At 33.3% G+C, this 22,967-nt stretch overlaps 1 protein-coding gene across 1 annotated transcript; it reads right to left on the minus strand.

Moving 5' to 3' along the window:
• Positions 1–3,602: 3,602 nt before the first annotated feature.
• Positions 3,603–6,769, minus strand: LOC132306264 (endoglucanase 17-like). The gene is made up of 8 exons (XM_059803589.1): positions 6,417–6,769; positions 6,106–6,312; positions 5,402–5,602; positions 5,150–5,242; positions 4,905–5,066; positions 4,617–4,728; positions 4,350–4,513; positions 3,603–4,228 (listed from the first exon to the last, which is right to left on the minus strand). Exons 1-8 carry the CDS (start codon positions 6,687–6,689, stop codon positions 3,896–3,898), a joined length of 1,545 nt encoding a protein of 514 aa, XP_059659572.1. The 5' UTR covers positions 6,690–6,769; the 3' UTR covers positions 3,603–3,895.
• Between the last annotated feature and the right edge of the window lie 16,198 nt (positions 6,770–22,967).

The raw sequence follows: 22,967 nt of genomic DNA on the forward strand, positions 1-22,967 counted from the left end.
TGACGGCCTAAGTTTTATAAACCCGATGCGTCAGTGATGACCAAAAGATGACCCAATAACAGATCTGAAATGCGGAAGCGAAAGATGATCAAAGCAAAAGAAAAGAAAGTTCTGAAGCATGGACGAGCGCTTGTCCAAAGCCGAAGCACCGAGTGCCCGTTCGGCACTCTTCAACACTGAGTGCTCGTTCGGCACTCATTAACACTGAACACCCGTTTGGCATGACTTACAAAGTCAGGCGTTCTGGCCTACATGGTCAGGCGTTCTAACTTACATGGTCAGGTGTTTCGACCTATATGGTCAGGCGTTTTTACTGGAGGGTTATGGCCCAAACTGAACTTTAGCTACTGGAATTGATCTCGAGTATATGTCAGCCGACTGATGGCTCTTATCAGTCGAACGACGAAACAAAAAGCAACAATCAGCCGAACGACGAAACAGAAAAGATTAACAGAAAAAAAATATCCGTGAAATTTGAGAAAAAGGAAAGGAAGGAAAATGATCGGGTCATTACATTGTCGTAACTCGTTCATTTTAGAACTAGACCAAACCATACATCCCCTAATTACACTCACTTTCTTATAGATACATTACTTTTAAAATGAAATGATATTTGTGTTTTTAAATCATAATTATTGAATTCAATATTAAGGTTAATTACAAGAATACCCCCGGATGTTTGTCATAATGACACTCATATACAAGTTAGACGTTTTTTAGATAATGATACCCCCTAACAAAATTTGGAACCAAACAGGCCCTTAAAAGGTTTGAAAAGACCAAATTGCCCATCAATATTTAACTAATTTTAATTGTAAAATATTAGAATTTTAAAATGATACTTTTGCCCTTCTACTAATCTCTTCAACCCATCGATCCCCACACCTTTTCTCTCTTCACCCGCCGCCATCATCTCCTCGATCAAACGCAACCACTTAACCACAGCCACCCCCACTTATCCTCAACCACATCCCGCTGCCACCATCTCCTCAACCATAACTGCCGTCATCATCTCCCTCTTTATATTGCCATCACTTCTCCTCAATCACAGCCGCCACCGCCACCACTTCTCCTTAGCCATAACCACCACCACCGTCTCTGTCCACCACCGGTGATTACACAGTATCACATCTCTTATCAGCACCACTACGCCTGATCTATGCAAAAATGTGCAAAAACAAACAGAGTAGCAACATACAGATCAATCCAGATCCATTTGCATCATGAGACCGTGGTCGAAGGTTACGGCGGAGGTGGTGGTGGTGGTATCACCCAAATTAACTAAATGAGATTCATTTGATTCCTTTGCGCAATCTAAAATCTCGCTTGAATCTACTCCGACAAGCAAATGGCTTAGGGAAGTCAGATGATTGTTGGTCGGCGACGTTTCGAGCAATGGCGGCAAAACACACTTTGTTCTGGCCACAGATCAGTATATGTGAGTCTATATATATATCAGGTTATGTATATATTTATCATATTTGCAGATCGAGCAAAGTGAGTCTATATATATATCAGGTAATGTATATATTGATCATATTTGTATATAGAGAGATGTGAGAGAGGTTATTTTGGACATTTTAAATTTATTAGAATGTGTAATTTAGTAATTTCGCTATTCAAAAGTATCATTTCATAAATCAAAGGGCACTTAGGTCATTTTACCACATGTCAGCCCCTCAACGGGTGTCTTTGTCAAAGACAGCAAAGCTGAGGGGGTATTATCGTTCAAAAATGAGCTAACTTGTATATGGCTGTCAATAAAGTAAGCTTCAGGCGGTGTCATTGTAATTAACCCTAAATATTAAAAGTATTTCTGTTATATAATTTTTTTTATTTTTTTTTTGACTTATAACTACCAAATAAACTCTCAGCTACCCACCTCGACTCACAATTTAAGTAACATTTTAAATTGAAAACTTGCAGAGTTAGAGTAGAACTAAGCCCACATCCAAATGCTTGATACGAGCGAGCGTCTACCACTTAGAGGCTCTTCCTCTCACCAACTTTGTTGCGCCCATGGAGGCATAAAAATTTTTTTTGTTTAAAAAATATATATATTGAATTTTTTTTTTTTTAAATATAAATTTTTTTTTTGTTAAAAAAAAAAAAAAAAAAATTCCAACAACAAAAGGATTGCTTTTATAAAAGAGAGTGGTAAAAGTGTGAATACATCTTCCTCGTAAACCTATATTCCATGTGGACACGTTAGAGAGAGTTTTAGGTCTAGTTTCCCGCAAGTCACAGCCCTAAAGTTCCTCAAATCTCCCAGTAAGTAGGCCCTCCAGACCAACCCAGTTCTGACACTGCTGCTGCAAATCAGCAGCTTTTGACCACATAAACAACACAACCCGCTGCATGTGTCACATGGCTTGGATGGTATTGAACCATTGGTTTGGCATTGGTTCATTCGGTATATCTCCTCCATCATCACGTCGCTTTCTTTCAACGGTCAATTGGTGGGGGCCACACCAACGGTAAAATATTCATTCCGCCACGTTATCCCATTAAGAGCCTAAACCATTCCCATTGTCCTCTTGTTTGCTTTCCATTCGGTATTTACATACACTACTACTACAATATATATATATATATATATATATATATAGTTTTTTGCGTTGAATGAAGTGAAAAAAATATATCTCATTTGATCGATTACCTTTGATATAAAGTTAGGCACAATAATAACTTCTCCTTTTTTTTTTAAGTGTAGTTTCATTGGTTGAAAAATGAATGGCCAATGTTGGATCTGCAGGATTTTCTCGAAGTAAATGATAGCTATATAGGGTGGTTTCTTGTTTGTCAGGATATATATATATATATAGGTGCACATGGCATTCTACTGTTCTTGGTGGAACTGGTTGAAATCGAAACGGTTCTGATTTCGATTCCTAACTAGTTCTAGATTTCGGTTCTGGTTCAATTTTGATTCCTTTTATTTTTAAAAAAAATTAATAATTTAATGACTCTAAACTCATTTGTAGTGCATTTTGATATATAAAAATATATATTTATTATATATTTCTTTATAAACATCAATAAACATATATATTAGTAGTTATATAATTAAAACATAATATATAATTATTTTACGGTTCCAATTCTGAAGTCTGGAACCGAAACATTTCCCAACGGTTCTTAAAAATTGGAACTAAAACCATTAAGAACCAAAATTGAAGCATCGGTTCAGGCTCCAGTTCTTTGTGCACCCCTAGTTATATATACTCATTTTATTAAGAAAGTTGTACAATACCCAAGGTAAAGTATCATTGAGTTTAAGAGTCGCTGAATCAACCATCAGGGGAGTTTCATCACCGGATTCATTGACTGAGAAAACTGGAATTACGATATCTCGAAAATTATTTTAGAATTTTTCCAATACAAAGATGTTATGTACAACTATATATATATATATATATATATATATACACACACACATACATATAAATTGAGGGGTATTTTTTTGCAACTCCATCCCTTTTATATATACACATATATTGTATGGATACCACCACTTTTTGGAAGAAGTTGGACTTCTTTGAGGATTCCTTACTTGTTAAACCCTAGAAAACATAATACAAGTTCCAAAGCAAGACAAAACATACTAAAAGAGCAGCTCTATGGCCATTTCATACTAATATTTCACACAGATAAAATGCCGTTTAAGGCACGAAAGTAGTACTCAAACAATACATCAAACTGTTACTAAATTAATAACCTAACATAATCTATAAATATAAACTATATATCACCTTGACAACCTCGCCACACAAGGTTTGGGGCTCGAGCCTTAGGTCTCGACCCTAACCACAGCCAAGGGAATATTTGAACCCCACAATTAGATACTACTAATATATAAGCTAGAATTTTGGTGCCACTGTCTTAAGGGCACACACTAGAGTTGGCCAAATGAGTGAGCAAGATAGGCCAATGCTCCTACAAGAGGTGCGTTAATATAGGTTGCTGGCTCCGACTGCTCGTAATCCGACCGTTGATCCGGGAAGCAATCGTGCTGATCGGGCCCACCGACCACCGCCCCCACATGGATGTTAGGGTTAGGGGATTGGGACTTCATGATATTGAAGCCCGAGGAGCACTGGATCTTGGCTGGGTGTGCCACGACGGACGGTAGGGATGATCCCCTGTGATGGATCCTCTGTGGGTACCTTGTACCATATCCAACCATGAAGGACATCTTCAAGGGATTGTCTCCTAGTAGGTAGTCCACCTGTTAAATGTGACACATTCTAAATGTCAATACCAAGGACATAATCAAACAAATTAAACACTAACACACCATAAAAGAAATGGCATAAATGTCCCTAATATATATATATATATATATGTACCTGTTTCTTGGCAATTGTTCTGAGCCTCCTAGGGGTGACAATGGCACCACCACAATTAACAACCTTGTGGGCAGAGGTTAAATACTTTGCATAGGTCACCAGCAAGAAAGAGGTGGAAGTCACATATTGCATGTTACTATCATTCATCTTAAAAAGAAGTCCCCCTGTTAAATTAAAGCCACTATTGCATTACAAATCACACACACATATGTATATATGTGTGTATATATATATAAGAGAGAGAATAAATCTACAGAGAGAGAGGACCTGGGGTATACTGGGCAGAAGAGGAGGGGGCCCCTGGAATGAGAGAACAGATGTAGTTATCTGCATGGCCTTTGTAATCATGGAGGGACTGGACCTTTTGGACAAGAAATGACTGAATATGCAAGGGCAATGTTGTAAATTAGATTAAAAGTCAAAAAATTAATTAAACCACTTCCATAAAAAAAGTGACAAGGGACCTTAGAGAGAAGGATGGTGATGAAAAGTCATATGAATATGCATGTGAAATAATTGAAAACATGGTGATGAATCAATATTGAGAAAAGGGACCTTAGAGAGAAGGATCCTAGCTCCAACATGCTTGTTGTCCCAACCAAATGTATTATCAGTCTCATCAGCCCCAAGCGTCTGCCCATTTACTTGTATGTAGTTGAGATAAGTTGGTGCCTTGGTGGCTCTATGCAACCAAGCAGCACCCCACAGCAGCTCATCCTTCAATAACAATATATATAAATATAAATATATATATTATTAAAGAAAAAATTAAAAGCAAAAAATATGGGATTATTAATTACCTGAAAACCAGAGAAAGAGCAATAGAAAGGACAAACAATTTTCCTCAACCCATTGCTATACGAACCTCTGTACTTATCAGCAAACTCAAATACCTATTTCAACATACAAACAGCATAAAAGCTGAGATTTGTGAAAAAAAAAAAAAAAAATTAAGAAATAGTATTATATGTTTTTTTTTTAGGTAAAAAAATAGTATTATATGTTGTTTGTTGCTATGTATCAAGAGTTGGTTTGTGTTCATCCGAACATACCCTTATGGCCCTCCTGACCAGAAGCCTAGAGTAAGTGGGGTCAGTTCTTCTGAAGACCAAAGATGCAGCAGCAAGAGCAGCTGCAGTTTCAGCTGCTACATCTGAGCCAGGGGTGTTCCTGTCTATCTTGAACACAGTCCTTGGTGTGTCCATGTCTTCTGGTCTCTCCCAACAAGCATGATCTTTGTTGGCATCACCCACCTACAAAAACACACACATACACCCAGTCACACACAGTTTTACAAATAAAAAAAAAACATACCCAAATCTCATAACATAAGTGATAAGCCCCTCTGTTTTGTCCCAAATAATATGGGCCTAAAATGCCCAAAAACAAAAAACGAAAACAAAAACAAAAATAAAAACAAAAAAACTCCCAATTAATTTGTAATGGCATTGTTATGGTCCCTTGCAGGCATCACCCATCTATAAGGCTATAAAAAAACACACACACAGTTAGATATATGAAAACATACCCAACCCCATAGCATAAGCCCTCTGTTTTGTCCCAAATAATATGGACCTAAAATGCCCAAAAATAATTATAAAATAAAGTTTATAATCTCAATTAATTTGTGATGGCATTGTGATGGTCCCTTGTGATTCTGTTCTTGTCCTTAACATAATGGGGGCTAAAATGCCCAAAAATTTGTGAAGTCCCATTTTGTGAAATACACAATGTAGAGAGAGATTTGAGCACAAACCTGGACATAAATGGTGTCTGGTTGGGCAGTGGCTTTGAGAAGGTAATCAGTAGCCCAACGAATGGCTTCTCTAGCATTCTGCAACTCACCTTTCATCAACCCACCAAACTCAATCACACTCCATGAAAGCATGGTGGTAGTGAAAGCCATAGGGAACCCAAACTTGACATTGTCCCCTGCGTCGTAGTACCCGCCAACCAAATCAACCTGCATTGTCACATTCACACACCAAAATCAACAAAACCCACTTCAAACCTTTCACAATATGACAAGAAAAAGTGTGTTTGGAGGGTGAGAAAATGTACACATACATGAAAGGAAGAGCCATCAGAGAGACCAGAGTCTCTCCTCCAAGTGACCCTCTGGTTTGGGGGAAGTTTCCCGGACCTCTGACCTTCAAAGAAGAGGATTGATTTGGTGAGAGCGTCTCTGTAGTTGTGAGAGGCGAAGTGTGGGTGGCGGTGGTGGTGGAGGGGGTAGTGTTGGCCATGGAAGGCATTGCAGAGAAGCAGAGAGGGAGAGAAGGAAAGGAAGAGGAGGGGAAGGAAAATAAGTGGAAAGAAAGGGAAATGAGAGGAAGCCATTTGAGTTGGCTCTGCACAAAGTGTAAACGAAAACCCAAACCCCAATCAGCCAACCAACAACTTACCTGCAAGCTGCACAGATAACACTGAGACCTCTCTGTATTTATAAAGCAAAAGCAACTGTTTCTGTAACATGCTTCTTTCAACAAATAAACCCACCTGCCCTTTTACAGTTTTAGGTTCTTTGGAATCAATTAACAATTAATTTTACTCATTCTTCTACAAAAGCAATTAGTCAGTTTTTGTCGTAGGTGGATACATGTTGGCTCCCTGGTGATTTTACATGTAGGTTCAAATATATATATTATTTTTTTAATATTTTGTGTAAATAATTTGTCAAAAATTAATTATTAAATTTTTTTTGTTAGATTTTTTTTTTCTTTAAATATTTTATAACAATCAAATATCAAAAAATAAAAATAAATTTTTATAAAAATATTTTACATCCAACCAAATATAACAAAAGAATAGAATTTGCATAAATGAGCTGATGTGCTGCTACTTGGTCGTTCAAAAAAATGGAGTTTGTAAGAAAAGGAGTTTGAGAAAAATATTTTATTCCACTCTATTTTTCTGGAATAACCCGAGATAAATTTGAGAAATTTAAAAAAAAAAAAAAAAAATTGCATCAGCACAATACTGTCAAATTTATTATGTTTTCTAGTTACTTTGCTAGGCAACAGTGAGATAATTGCAATATTTTTTATTTTTTATTTTTGAGTAAGTAAGATAATTGCATTTTGTGAAATAATATTTCCTTGAACAAATCCATTTTATGTTGGGAACTTGGGAGCATTTATTATATGATTTGCTTCAGTATTAAATATGTGACTTGAAACTATTTAATGACAATTTTGGTTGCACTGTTATTAAAGTACAAGGATATATTTTTGGACTCTAGAACTGTGTAGGACTAGAGGCTTTTCGAAATTTTTTTATTTAATGTGACTTGCTATTTTTCGTTTTAAGGACACAAGGATGCATTAATGAGAAGCCTGACCTGTCACAACTCACGTGTCAATTTGAGTAGTTTGAATGTTTTTAAGTAAAGGTTACTTCTATGGACACCTTTTTTAATTTGTTTAAATATTCTATTGAAATATCTTTTATAAATTATTATTATTATTATTTAGATTTAATTTTCCCTTTTCGAACACTATTAAAAACATAAGAAAAGACAATTTCATTCCTAATTTTTTAATTCATTTTAATCCAAAATATCAACAAACTTAAAATACAAAATTACCCCCCATTTATTTCTTTTTCTAAAATTCACTCTCTTATCTTCTTTTATCTTCCAACCTTCTGCACACCCACTTTTCCTTCCAAGGTCTCATAACCCTCTACAGACTCACTGATCACTCACCTCTCTTCTCCACAACCCATGTATATGTATATATATACAAGCTTATACGCACAATAAGAGTGGTGATTTTGTGGTTGTTCAGTGTCCATTCCCTCATGTGACCCACTGATTCAATATTTCTATAACGGAGAAGGCAAAAATTATTTTTGAATTATGAAATGAGGCTATGGATCTCCTTTTTTTTTTTTTTTTTTTTTTCCTTTTATTTTATTAGTATGGAATTATATTTTGTGCTAATTTGATTTTTACGTTGTCAAAAATTCTGCATACCCATTTGGCTCCTCTGAGTTCGATATATATATATATATATATATTTAAAATTCTGCATACTCATTCAATTTTTATATTCCATATTTAAATTTGTGTTCTCCCATGGTCTGGTGATATATGTGTGTGATTGTGTGTATATATGTGTGTGTGTGACCGGTGTGGAAATGGTGGTGATGGTGATTGTGGTGGCTGAATGTAACCCATTTTTGTTATGCAAAAGGACAATATAAGAATCATATAAAATTTTTTTTTTATTTTTTATTTCAAGCTTCATCAATGACATAAAAATGGAGTCATTTTTTATTTCAAACTTCATCAATGACATAAAAATGGAGTCGGTGATCTAGTGGGTGGAGACAAAGAGAGTGGTGAGAAGATAAGATTGGATAGTTTTAATAGGGTTATGGATATTTTGGTGACTAAACATTAGTTTTATAAGTAATTAAGTCATTTCATACATAAGTCAACCATTTATAAGTCAAAATAAAAGTCAAAAAGAAATTAATGTTATTTTATTTCGAAAAGTGTTTCAATATGTTATTTGATCAAAATTAAAGGGGTGCGAGTAAAATTAATCTTTAAATAAAAGATTTTGGCTTAATAAAGCTATATTTGGTGACCAAAAATATATATATATGTATATGGAAAGAAGGAGAAGGAGGAGGAGGATGATAAGATTAGTTAAAAAAGAAAATAAAAGAATGAAAATGAGAGGATATGGTTTATGATTGATTAATAAAAGGAAAAAAAAAAAAATGATAGTAATAAAGACAAATTTACTTTTGTATTTTTTCATAAATTTTATCTTTTTTAAAAATAGAGGCAAATTTGTAATGACAAAATTTCATTAAAAATGAAAGTCTTTACTTTCTTTTTCTCCCATTTTTTTTGGAAGAATAACAAAACCAACACTTTAAAACTTAATACAAAGCACAATATTTCATTTCCTTCCATTACCTTTTTTTTTCTTTTCTTTTCCTTCCAAACTCGGCCAAAAGAAACATTGAAATAAAACCACTAAAGTGGAAACATTGAATTAAAAAATAAATAAAAAGTCTCATATAATTTCCATAAAATAAGTTAAACTTTTGAGATATAGTTTTAAATAATCAAAATTTATTTAATAATGTACTTTTTTCCACGTTGCCCTTCATTACTATACCCCACTAAAATACCAATTATGCTCTTTACTTCCAAATTCACTGTTCAATTATATCAAATTCACTATTGGTAATAAACTACTCATAACGTGTTATAAATTAATTACAGCTAATACTTTTGCATGCGTTACATTTGTAAATAATAAATGAATTATTTTCATTACTTTTAAATTTTTTACTTCACATTTCTTTAAAAAAAAAATCACAAGAATAAAAAATCATCTTTCTAATTTTATCTTAAAAGGATGCATCAAATTTGTTTTAGTGAATTTAATATAACATGAATCTAATATAAAGCTTATATATATTCATTTTATTCAGTCAAAATTTTAATAAATTTTTTTGGGACAATTAGTAAAATAACATACATGATACCAAAAAGGTAAAAGAAAATTTTGTATTTAGTACTGTATAAAACTTTGTTGCAAGTATTTCTCAAAAGTAAAACTTCCTTGTTTCAATTTGTTTTGTAAATCTTTAATGTGTTACTCGGGGTGATTTTTTCTCAATAAAAAGGGTGTCAAAATCATTAACTTTAGGTTCTTCATGGGCTACACACTATCCATTGTAATCCTATATTTATTTTTTTTCTTCTTAGTTTTTTATGTGACAAAGGGCTTCATAATGTTCTTGAAAAGACTTGATGGTTATGACATCTATTTTGAAAAAAAGACAGAGGCCACTAAATTTCAGATTGATAGTTATCAGGTCTATTTTTTGAGATGACAAAATTGAAATTTCTGAAGACCAAAATAATAAGTAGTCCAATCCACTCTTTTATATGAGCGAGAAAAGATGACATTATGATGTCATAAAATAGAATGATGTTATCTTTCATCCGAATAAAAGTAGTTGGATTTTCAAATTCTGTATCATCACTAAGATGACAAGTTGTGTTTGCGGGTCATAATCGTTTTGTGTCGATTTAAGGTTATTCTATTAAATAGATTAACCCGAATACTACCCATTTACTAAACTAAAAAATTCTATTATTTAAATTATTAATAATACTTAATCAAACAATAAATAGTAAAAAATATATAAGTTTCAATCCAACCAAATTATTACTAAATAGTCTGTAGTTTATAAAAAAATAAATTATAAGACACAAATTTAAATAGTTATTTTAGAATTTAAATATAAATTTATTTATAACACGTATAGTTAAACGGATATATACGAAATATAAAGGTTGAACCACTTCAACTCAAATAAAATACAATTAATTAAATAGATTAGTCATGTCGACCCGTTTATAACCCGAACCCGACTAAAGTCAAGCCAAACTCATTAAACTCGTGTCGTTTTTGAGTCGTGTTAACGGATTGTGTCAAACTTTGCTATCCTTAATCACGACTCTTCCGAAGAAATAATAATAATAATAACACTAATCTCACTGCTCTTATCCAAAGAAATAAAGGGCAAAACTTCACTCCCACCTACTGGGAACAAGATAAAAGAATACCATATCCCATGGGTGAGTTCCAAAAGAGAAGTAAAGATTTGCAGTAATATAATCCGACACTTCGTCGGATAAAGGTGTTGAATATGAAGATGGGATCTTTGAGTTCACGAGTGAGTCACGGAAGTGTCAAATTATGCACATGCCAATGCACAGTCCGGAATGGACCACTCGAGCCAAGAAATAAGAATGGTTTAAGCAAGTTCATTCTGCACAAGCCACCATTTCATATAGAACCAACTAAACTCCGTCCTCTCAAAATCGAGTCTTATCTCCATTGTCTTTTTCAATTTCATCCAATCCGAATAGATTGTGGATTTCCCGGCAAAGAGGTGTGCATTTAAACTACATGCAGTTTGCACATTTCGTAAAATACTACGCATTTATGATCCACTATTGAGAAAATTTAGGGAAAAGAGTGTTCTAAAGTTTGAATCCATCAATTTCAATAATTGTGTTTTATAAATAAAAATGAGTGGTCACTCGACTTTTATAAAGTGTTGTTGCAATTCATTGTGTCATTTTATAAAACTTAGAGTGCATGGACCAAGTGGAAGATTGTTGGAATTTTTATATATATATTTAAATAATAAAAATTATTTTTTGGTCCTATGCATTAGGTTTTCTAAAGTAAGATTGCAATGTAATTATTGATACTTGATGACCGTCCCCCTGTTGTTGTTACTGTTAGGAAACGTGCTAGTTTTAAAAACTTTTCGAGAGATTTAAATTCATAGATCTTGATTCATTACATAGAGACAAGTTTTATGCAAAAATAAAACACGATGTATCATTCAATTAAAAGATTGAATACTTACATCAAGGTTTGAGTAAACCTTAGATCTCTCCTCTAAAGTGAATGTTCTCACTTATTGTAGATTCCTTAGCAAGATGCATTCTTCTTGGATCTCCATCTTCTTGATAATTGTTTTACCTTTAGGAATCACTCATATGCCTCCATGAATGACCTTGGAAAATTAGACTTGTGGGAGCCTCCATTAGATGAGAACATAAACCCTAATTTTCTAGAAAGAGAAAATATATTCCTTTTTCCTTCTACTAAAAATCACACACAACCAAAATATACATAGACCATGTATATATATAGGCAACATAAAAATAAGGAAAAGGAAACTATAAATCCTTCTCAATCTCTAATTCACATATCTCAAATCTAATATGATTCCAATATCAAGTTGGGTTATGAGTGAGAATCCTTTGGGCTTATTATTTTTATTGGCTACAATGAATTAATAATTGGCCCGGTCTATGGACCCAATTAAATTAATTTCGTAAATTAATTTCTACTCCACTAAAAAAAATTAATTGAACTCCAATTAAATAATAAATAACCTCTAAGTCAATGTTGCACTTTGACCCCTCTATGCATAATTAGTTATCGAATAAATAATGTCATCAATCCGACTACTTAATTAATATATTTATTTTGATACCTTTGATTATTTCTGGCTTAATCACAATAAAACATTTGTTTGACAAAAATAATAATTTAAATAAATAAATATATAATAAATTATTTTGTCTAAAAACACACGAAGGCCTTCGAATTTACTTTGTGATCAACCATAATCAATACAAAATAAATATAAGTAGCAATGATGCAAATATTGAAAATATAACCCTCTAATTATTAATTACATAACTACCCAAAGTGTCGGTCTAAGGATTCCGAAGAATCCGCTGAACAAGTCAAAGTAATTATTAATTTATAAAAAAGTCTATAATTTTCTCATGCTTAAGAGTCAAATGCCATGACGGTGATAGGGAGCAATTGCATACGATGGCTCTCGCAATATATCTCAACCTAACGCGGATCCAGTTCAAATCTTAATTAATTATGAGTCTATCCATAATTACCGACTATGAACCATTTATGATTACTATTTATATATCATGCATTGATTGCCATCACATACATATATATAAATATCTCTTGTAATCAAATGGACACTATCAATTCTATAATGAATCGAAATATAATACATTGAATTCACCAATTGTATAAAACATAAATATTTCAGAAATGTCAGGAACATATGTCACTTTAATCCAAACAGGAATTTGCTATGCCAGGGCATATAAATCCCAACAGCTCCCACTTGTCCTCATAGCCAATTCAAATTGCACCGAATTCCAATGTTATCCAGATGATGATCAAAATTATTGATCAATGACACCTTTGATAATGGATCAATAAAGTTGTGTTCCAATACAATGTTCTAGCTACAAGTACATTTTTTTGCCGGACAATATCATGTAGAACATGATACTTCCTCTCAGTGTATCTTGTTCCTCTATAGAACCTTGGGTCATTGTTTTGGACTACTTTTGCACTATTGTCACAACATAGCTCAATAGGAAGGCTAGTATACTCCACAACCTCCAAATCAGTGAGATCAAACCAATAGGCTTCCTTTGCCGCCTTTAAGGCTGCAATATATTCCACCTGCAGGTTTGAGTCAGCAGTTGAAATCTGCTTAACAATCTACCAACTGATTTCCCTTCCATTAAGTGAACATACACTAAGTCATGAATCTCATAGTATCTACTTCTGATTGAAAATCAGAACTAGCATACCTGACTAGGACCATATCATCATATCCATAAATGAGTATGGTATCCTTGGTCCTCCTTAGATACTTAATGATATTTTTCACAACAGACCAGTTATCAAGTCCAGGATTGGATTGATATCTTTTGACTATCCCTACTATGTAGCGGATGTCCTATTTGGTATAGACCATGACATATATGAGACTTCCATATGCTAAAGCATATAGTTCCAGTCTCATTTACTCAATCTCCTCTGCTAGTCTTGGAAAACTACTTACTAGAGAGAGCAATCCATATCAATAAAGTAAGAACTCATTCTTTGAGTTATGCATACCAAACTTGGTCAAAACTTTATTAATGTAGGATTATTAAGATAAGCCTATTTTCCTTTTAACCTGATCTTGCAAAAGCTTGATCCTAGGAATATAGCTTATATCTTGAGATCCTTCATTTAAAAGTAATTGAACAACTACCTTTTTATTGATGACAAAACTTTCACATCATCCTAAATGAGTAGGATGTCATCAATATATATAGAATCAGAAAAATAATGACATTCCCTTGTACACTAATGATTTATTCACTAAGAAATCTTCTGGTGTCTTTTTGTAGATTAATTTGCCTTCCATAGGTATCACCCTACTAGAAAGTTCTACAAGATCCCAGAATTTATTAGAATACATAGATTCCAACTCTGATTTCATAGTAACTCGCCAAAACGATCTGTATCCATATCGATTCACGCTTCCGTGTAGCTTACTGGGTCCAACTCATGTTTAACAGGGATGTCCATAACAGTCTCACCTAAAAACATGATTCTGTCGGATTGGATGATAATCTTCCTACTACTTCAATGTACCGATGCAGGAATCTATGTACTAGATGATGCTAACGCATTAATAGGGAATTCATATATTATTCTCAATCTCTATTATAATAAGTGTGTTCATATGTGGTACATCTGGTACTCATACCATATTCTCTAACACTATGCTACTAAGTATATGATTCATAATATGATTCTCCTATAGATAAACAGTGAGTGTAAACAATCAACTTTTATCATTGAGATCATAAAATAATCCGTCCTAGTGACCTTTAGAGTAGCTATCAAATCTATCATGCGTATGATCTGTTTCCAACTTACTTGTCCATATCAAGTGCACATGTGCAAGACTACCCCATATGTGCATGTGATTCAAACTAAGATTTTAGTCAAAAACACAGCTCAACGGTATCCTTGAGACAGACTAAGATGGAATGCAGTTCATAATGCGCATTGATGTCATTAACGCTAAACTCTTAAATGAAAGAGATAATATGGCATAACTGATCATAGATCTAACCATGTTAAGTGGAATTCTGTTATTCCTATTTGACACCTAAATTAATTTAGCATCAATTGCGGAAAACTGGTACACAATACCCTCATTGACCATATGGTCTTTGCACTATCCCAAGAAATACTCAAATACTCGATCAGATCGAAGTGTCTTGATAAGTTTACCTAATCTGTGCTCCACATCAGTCTTGACCCTCTTGGAATATACCAAAAGTATAAGACTTGTGTCGCAACAGGTAATTTATTCAAAACGTGAGTAATCTTGATTGGATGTTCATAAGACCACACGTGTTCGTGTGTACCGACTCTAATTGTTCTTTATGTCTATTTCATTTGGCTGATTAACCCCTTAGAGTTATCTATCCTTCAAATTCACAAGTTTGGTTTAGGCTCCTCTGCCTCACTAAGTAATAAACCTTCTTTGACCAATCTTTGAATCTCATTTTGATTGATTACAACCCAAAAATAGACACCAAAAAATACAATGAGTCAGGAATAACAAATTTTCTCTTAACATTCAATCTAGAGATGCAACATTAATTTCTACATCCTGCAAATCTTAAGAGTTTGTGATTATAGTATATTAACCATCTTTCAATGTACCAGAAGCAATCGCATATCTATTCAATTTTATAAAACGAGTTTTACAAAATAACGATCCAGTTTTTTATAAACCACAAGTGAAACAAAAATTAGATAGCGTCTAACCTCTGTGCATAAAGATAATTCTCTAATACTAATATCCTCATACTCTCTAATTTCAGATGTAATACTCCCACTAACTTAGCTACAACCTTGTCATCAGGTCAAGTACAAATATATTCCATATCATCGAGGCTTCTGGATTCCTGAAATCCTTGCAACGAATTGCAAACATGTTTAGTGGCTTCAGAATCTATCCATCAGGAATTAATAGATACAACCACATAACATGGCTCAATGATTAAATATATATTTTCCTATGCCACGTCATTGCTTAGACAGTTCATCCTTGAGTGTCATAGTTAACAGCAAAAGAAACAATTTCCTTCGCCCTCAACATACACTGCCTTATTCCCTTTAACCTTTTAGATACCTATGTTTTGTGCTAGCCTAGTCCTATTATCATCCTTTTTCTTTGCTTTGCCCGTCCATTTGGGCCTAGAAGAAGATGGTATAGACTAGGTTAGATTGATAGGAATGCCCATAGTCTTGATTATCCCTTCATCTGTTACCAATTCTATAAGAATATCAGCGAGTGTGAACTCAAACTGATTCCTTATTTAGTTCACTCTAACAGAGTCGAACGAGTTTGGTAACAAGGCAATAATCATGTCAACTTGAAACTTACCACCCAAGTCAGCCCTATTGATCTCTAGCTAATTTTTAAATAATAAACAATCATTTTCCAAAATTCGATTTCATACTGGAGTTCCTTATGCTATCTTGATGCTATTCAAGTCTGACATAGTACTTTGGCATACTCTCTATCTAATCTCACCAAAACATCTTATTGAATTTTAACATGATACTTGAAGAAAATAAAATAATGTAAATGTTAGCTTTGGAGCGTATTCGAGGTAAACTCTAGAATACTGCACCAAGTCATCTCATTTGCCTTATTTCACTTATTCAAAGCATTAATGTTCTCTTGGGTATCTTAAAGTAAAAGGATTAGGTTTAGGAGTAGTAAATACATTTGTACCCTTACGTTGTGAATAAAAATATCAAAGTTCCTTTCCAAGTCAATATTAATGAGGTCCAGTTACATTGAATATGTAAGCAAGCAGATAAACTGGATTAGACATAATTAATCTTAATATAAATGCATTCATACAATATGCAAGGTGAATTATTAATTCTGTCATGCGTATTTAAAATTAAAATGAGTTTGTTTACCACATAATATAATAAATCTCAATCGGACAAGAGATCATTATCATTATTGGTGAACAATCCCTTTTAATTAATACGGGTCCCTCAACTCTGTAGCATAATAAATCAACCAATCAATATGTCAATAACTTATCTTGTTGAAGGAGTTCATTATTACTATTGTAGAGATTCATTTGCTATTAGGTGAGCACTTCCATTAAAATAATAATATGTGGGTCCCTTAACTACTGCATGAAAAATCGGATAACCAATATGCCAATAACTTATTCGGTTGGCGAAGTTCATTATTACTATTGGCGGACAAATCCCATCATCTCCATATCTCTTAAGACAATACCTTGTCTATCTATATGAAATGATTCCCGATTATGTTTAGCCTTTCTAAAATCACCTAATATACACCACTCCGTTGGGGAGCTAATACTATTGATTTTAGATTGAGTGTATAACGTTATTAAAACTCTAATGAAAAATAAAACATTAAATATCTTGTCATTATAATTTAGACTCTTTAAATCATGCGTAGGGTCTTATTTTTAAAGATTTAATTACAATGAACATTTAATATTTTAATTTTCACGAGACAACCATTCTTGTAATATTAAGACTCTTCAAATCATGCGTTGGGCCTTATTTTTGAAGACCTAATTACAATGGTGTTAATAACGAAGGCCATGGGGCAATGTATAAAAATTCCCGCTCCCACTCAATTTTTAATCATTCATAATTAGGGTTTTCATTTTATTCATTTACATGATATAATGCATGCAAAACGTCTTGATTTTAATCCAATTAAATTTAGAAAATATTTAGACTTTAAACGATTCACTAATATTTAATTTGAGGCACACTTCAAAAATAATTTATAAAAATAATTTTCATTTCCCAATAAGTGCCCTCTAATTAATTAGTAATCAAATCCAATTAATTTTCATAATTTAATTAATATAAATCAAGCCATTTTAAATAAATATCATGAATCCAATGCATGAATAATAATAATTAGCAATTAATTATTTCATGCATCACATACAACAATAAATGACAGATAAAGCAAATTAAATGGCCAATGGATTCAGCTTTTAACATTTAATTGCTCTAAGTATTGCGGGCCTACCACCGACTTGTACACCTGTAAGGAGCTGGTACGAGCCTGGAGAAGCAAAATAGCGTTCGAAACGCGCCGGGGGCATGCAGCAGGTGAATGCACGCGCCCCCACGCGCTGGCATGCGCTTCCAAGCGCCTTCATGTGCGTGGAAGTAAATTCAGCCTTAGTTGGCGCGTGTAATGCACGCGCCAGCATGTCATGGGCCTACTACCTCCTGGCGCGTGTTCCTCACGCCCCAGGCTCACCCTTTGGTGTGAAGCATGTGATTCCAGCCTCCTCCGATGCATCTTCTCGCCGCCGGAAAAAGGTCGAAAAATTCCAGAAAAATCAGAAAAATTCTCAGAAAATTAAATTAAGCCTCAAAAAATTCCAGAAAAATTCCAAAAAATTCGGAAAAATTTCAGAAAATTACTGAAGCATAATTTAACCCTTTCGGACCCTCTTAAAGCTTCATAGCATCCTTTGATGAAAATTACATGGCTTTAAAAATATTTACAATTTGAAATACAATGGAAAAAATTAAATTACATCATTGAACTTTCAAACGGCTAAATCAAAGCCTTAATTACATTCATCCAAAGATAAAATTACATTCAATTATCCTATAAGTTTCATCCATGGCCCAACCATACATTATCATTCATTCACAATTATTCATACATCATCATGTATCAATATATATCAACATATTAAATCATACATCAACATACATCAATAAAAATATATATGAATATAATTTTGGATCCATGAATGATGATTTTCATAAAATCATGATCTCTAGTAATGAATCAAACCATGCTCTGATACCATTGTTAGGAAACGTGCTAGTTTTAAAAACTTTTCGAGGGATTTAAATTCATAGATCTTGATTCATTACATAGAGACAAGTTTTATGCAAAAATAAAACATGATGTATCATTCAATTAAAAGATTGAATACTTACATCAAGGTTTGAGTAAACCTTAGATCTCTCCTCTAAAGTGAATGTTCTCACTTATTGTAGATTCCTTAGCAAGATGCATTCTTCTTGAATCTCCATCTTTTTGGTAATTGTTTTGCCTTTAGGAATCACTCATATGCCTCCATGAATGACCTTGGAAAACTAGGCTTGTGGGAGCCTCCATTAGATGAGAACATAAACCCTAATTTTCTAGAAAGAGAAAATATATTCATTTTTCCTTCTACTAAAAATCACACACAACCAAAATATACATAGACCATGTATATATATAGGCAACATAAAAATAAGGAAAAGGAAATTATAAATCCTTCTCAATCTCTAATTCACATATCTCAAATCTAATATGATTCCAATATCAAGTTGGGTTATGAGTGAGAATCCTTTGGGCTTATTATTTTTATTGGCTACAATGAATTAATAATTGGCCCGGTCCATGGACCCAATTAAATTAATTCATAAATTAATTTCTACTCCACTAAAAGAAATTAATTGAACTCCAATTAAATAATAAATAACCTCTAAGTCAATGTTGCACTTTGACCCCTCTATGCATAATTAGTTATCGAATAAATAATGCCATCAATCCGACTACTTAATTAATATATTTATTTTGGTACCTTTGATTATTTCTGGCTTGATCACAATAAAACATTTGTTTGACAAAAATAATAATTTAAATAAATAAATATATAATAAATCATTTTGTCTAAAAACACACGAAGGCCTTCGAATTTACTTTGTGATCAACCATAATCAATACAAAATAAATACAAGTAGCAATGATGCAAATATTGAAAATATAACCCTCTAATTATTAATTACATAACTACCCAAAGTGTCGGTCTAAGGATTCCGAAGAATCCGCTGAACAAGTCAAAGTAATTATTAATTAATAAAAGAGTCTATAATTTTCTCATGCTTAAGAGTCAAATGCCATGACGGTGATAGGGAGCAATTGCATACGATGGCTCTCGCAATATATCTCAACTTAACGCGGATCCAGTTCAAATCTTAATTAATTATGAGTCTATCCATAATTACCGACTATGAACCATTTATGATTACTATTTATATATCATGCATTGATTGCCATCACATACATATATATAAATATCTCTTGTAATCAAATGGATACTATCAATTCTATAATGAATCGAAATATAATACATTGAATTCACCAATTGTATAAAACATAAATATTTCAGAAATGTCAGGAACATATGTCACTTTAATCTAAACAGGAATTTGCTATGCCAGGGCATATAAATCCCAATAGTTACTTATAAGGGTTTTTAAAACTCTTATTCAGACCTATCGTATTAACAATTTTTAGAAGGGGAAAGGTATTTAAAGTTTAATCTTCTAATAGAAAGTGTATCTACCAACTGAACTATGTAATAGATAAGCACTTGCTCATTTATCCAAAAGTTCAAGTTGTTGGATAGTACTGTATAGTCGCCCATTTATACTCAATTACTTTTTCATCCGGATCCGATGTAGAATAAATGACCCTTGTTATATTTCCCCCGCACAAACTCGCAACACCTTCATTGCAATTCGGGCCACCCTGCCTATCCTGACTGGCTCACTCGGACGCCTTCCGGGTCGGCTTGTCGTGGTACCGGATCAAGAATTGTGTCTGACTCTAATACCAACTGTAACGGGTAGGCGCTTACCCATTTACCCAAACGCTTAAATTGTTGGGTAATGCTGCATACTCACCCATTTATACCAAATCACTTTTCCATCCGAATCCGATGTAGAACAAATGAGCCTTGTTACAACTACCTAGCTCACCCCAAAATGTCCATTAAATTTTTACTATTATACGGTTGGCAATTTATTGTATTTTATTTTTATTTAAAAAAATTACATGTGATGCAACATTCTATATAATCACCCCTTTAGCAATTTGGCATTTTTTTTATAAGTATTTAATTTTCTTAGTTTGGCTAATTTTTTTTTTTCGGTTTAAAAAATAAAAAAAATTAGTTTGTATTCAACAAGAAAGCTTAAGATTACTACTAAATGCTTGAGGTCATCACGTTAAACTAGCAATTTATTAGTTTTGAAAACTGTAGGTGCAAAAATTCGTCAATTATAATAAATTGAAGAATAAAAGCAAAACACTCAATAAAAATAATAAAAGTAATGCACAACACTCAATAAAATAATAAAAGTAATGCACAATAGATATCCAGAGAAATTTTGATATCTTCATTGTAGGTTCATGCCTCTATTTATACAAGAATTGGTGGTAAAATTATTGTAAGACTCGTTTTGCTTGTCTCGCACGATTTATTCATCATTATCTTTCTATATTTTGTTTTATATAAAGCTTTTCTTCTCTACTGGGCTTTTTCTTTATATAGATTATTCCATGTGAGGTTTTTCTTCTATACAGAGTTCTTTCTTCATATATATTCTTCCATGTAAGGTTTTTCTTCTATACAAGGTTCCTCTGATGCAGTAATTGATCTGATCCGAAGTTTGGATAATGTTTATCCAAGCAGTATCTTTAACTGAGAACTAATTAAGCTTATTCTATGATGGGCTGACAATTTCTCCTTTAGGCTGTATCGAACTAGGCTTTGAAAGTCATATGGCCCAAAAATAGATGAGTCGTAATTCATTAATTGCTGACGTGGTAAGCTCTTATTGGTAAGGGGATTTTTCCCTCCACAAAGACATTGAAGTTGCTCAACATCTTCCCATTGTCACTTTCCTCGACAACATTTACAAGTTGAATAAGCAATGTATTTTAATTTTGGTATTTTTGTTTTTATTGAGTATTATAGCCGTGAATAGTGGAAAAAACACATTTTGTAAAACATATTTTATTTTACAGTGTCTCAATGTTTCATGATTAGTGATAAAAAATTGAAATATCAATTTGATATTTTTATATATTTTAGCACAGTAGGCTGTAGCAACGGGTAACAATATACAACCAAAAATAATAATAATAAAATAAAAAAAATGAAAAACTCACATTTTTAAACTAACCATTATATTTTTTAAACTTGTAACATTTTTATTATCAAACATATTTTTATATTTTTATTTTCAAAAATTTTACAACAAATAAACATTATAAAATATATTTCGAATTAAAACACCATACAACAAAATACTTGATATTTCAAATTACAACAAAAACTGAAAAATAAAACACATACATAGGTGTAAATCCTTCTAAAAGCATTAATATTAAGATCAACCATTAATGTAAACACCCCCCCCCCCCAACAAAGTTATGCCTAAAAGACAAGTAGATACAACTTAGGTCATTTTTAGACAATGACACCCCCCAGGTTTGCAAACTTGAATAATGATACCCTATTCTATAAAAAAGAGCCAAACATAGCCTTAATTGACATGAAATGTCTAAAATGCCTTAAGATATATTTTAATTCTCTATAAAATGACCAAACTACCCTCTCCTTATCTTTTTCTTTTCAAAAAACCCTTTTTAGGAAATTTAAGAAATTTCACAATACACCTTAACTCCGTACTTGTATTTTGTATTTAGAGCTATAACATTTTAAATATATTTCACACATTCATAGTGTGGAGTGTGTGTGATTTTGTGTGTTGTTGCTATAACGGCAGCTATGAATACCACGACAACCCAACCAGTGGAGTTGTCTTCGGTGTCGCTCTCACTGCACGAGCTCGTGGCCAAGGCCGTGCACAAGCGCTACGAAGGGTTGGTGATAGTTCGAACCAAAGCGATAAAGGGTAAAAGGGCTTGGTACTGGGCACATCTGGAGCCAATACTGTTTCACAATTCCGATACGGGTCTGCCCAAAGCAGTGAAATTGAGGTGTTCGTTGTGTGACGCCATGTAATTGAGGTGTTCTCTATGTGACGCCATGTTCTCTGCTTCAAACCCATCAAGGACTGCTTCAGAGCATCTCAAGAGAAGGACTTGCCCCAATTTCAACTCTGTTTCGAAACCCATTTTGTCCGTTTCGCCTTCTTCGCTGCCTAATCTCACTTCGCCATCCTCTTCTTCACAGCAACCCAACCACTGAAAACAGAGTTCTTCTTCTTCCCATGGTCGCAATGGTAGTGGCGACGGCGACGGCGGCGGCGGCGGGGGCGGAGAAAGATTGAAAAGAGAAAGATAAGGAGATGATAGTTTGGTCATTTTAGA

Source organism: Cornus florida, unplaced genomic scaffold (genome assembly GCF_030987335.1).
Source record: "Cornus florida cultivar Cherokee Brave unplaced genomic scaffold, ASM3098733v1 CherokeeBrave_3.0.0_Hap2_Chr05, whole genome shotgun sequence".
Classification (NCBI taxonomy): Eukaryota; Viridiplantae; Streptophyta; class Magnoliopsida; order Cornales; family Cornaceae; genus Cornus; species Cornus florida.

Excerpts from the sequence above, each read along its gene's own strand:
- LOC132306264 (XM_059803589.1), bottom strand. The coding sequence starts at position 6,689 with ATGGCTTCCTCTCATTTCCCTTTCTTTCCACTTATTTTCCTTCCCCTC. Across the intron at positions 5,603-6,105 it reads CAGACACCATTTATGTCCAG|GTGGGTGATGCCAACAAAGA; the intron begins GTTTGTGCTCAA and ends GTGTTTTTGTAG. Across the intron at positions 4,729-4,904 it reads CTAGGATCCTTCTCTCTAAG|TCATTTCTTGTCCAAAAGGT; the intron begins GTCCCTTTTCTC and ends TTGCATATTCAG.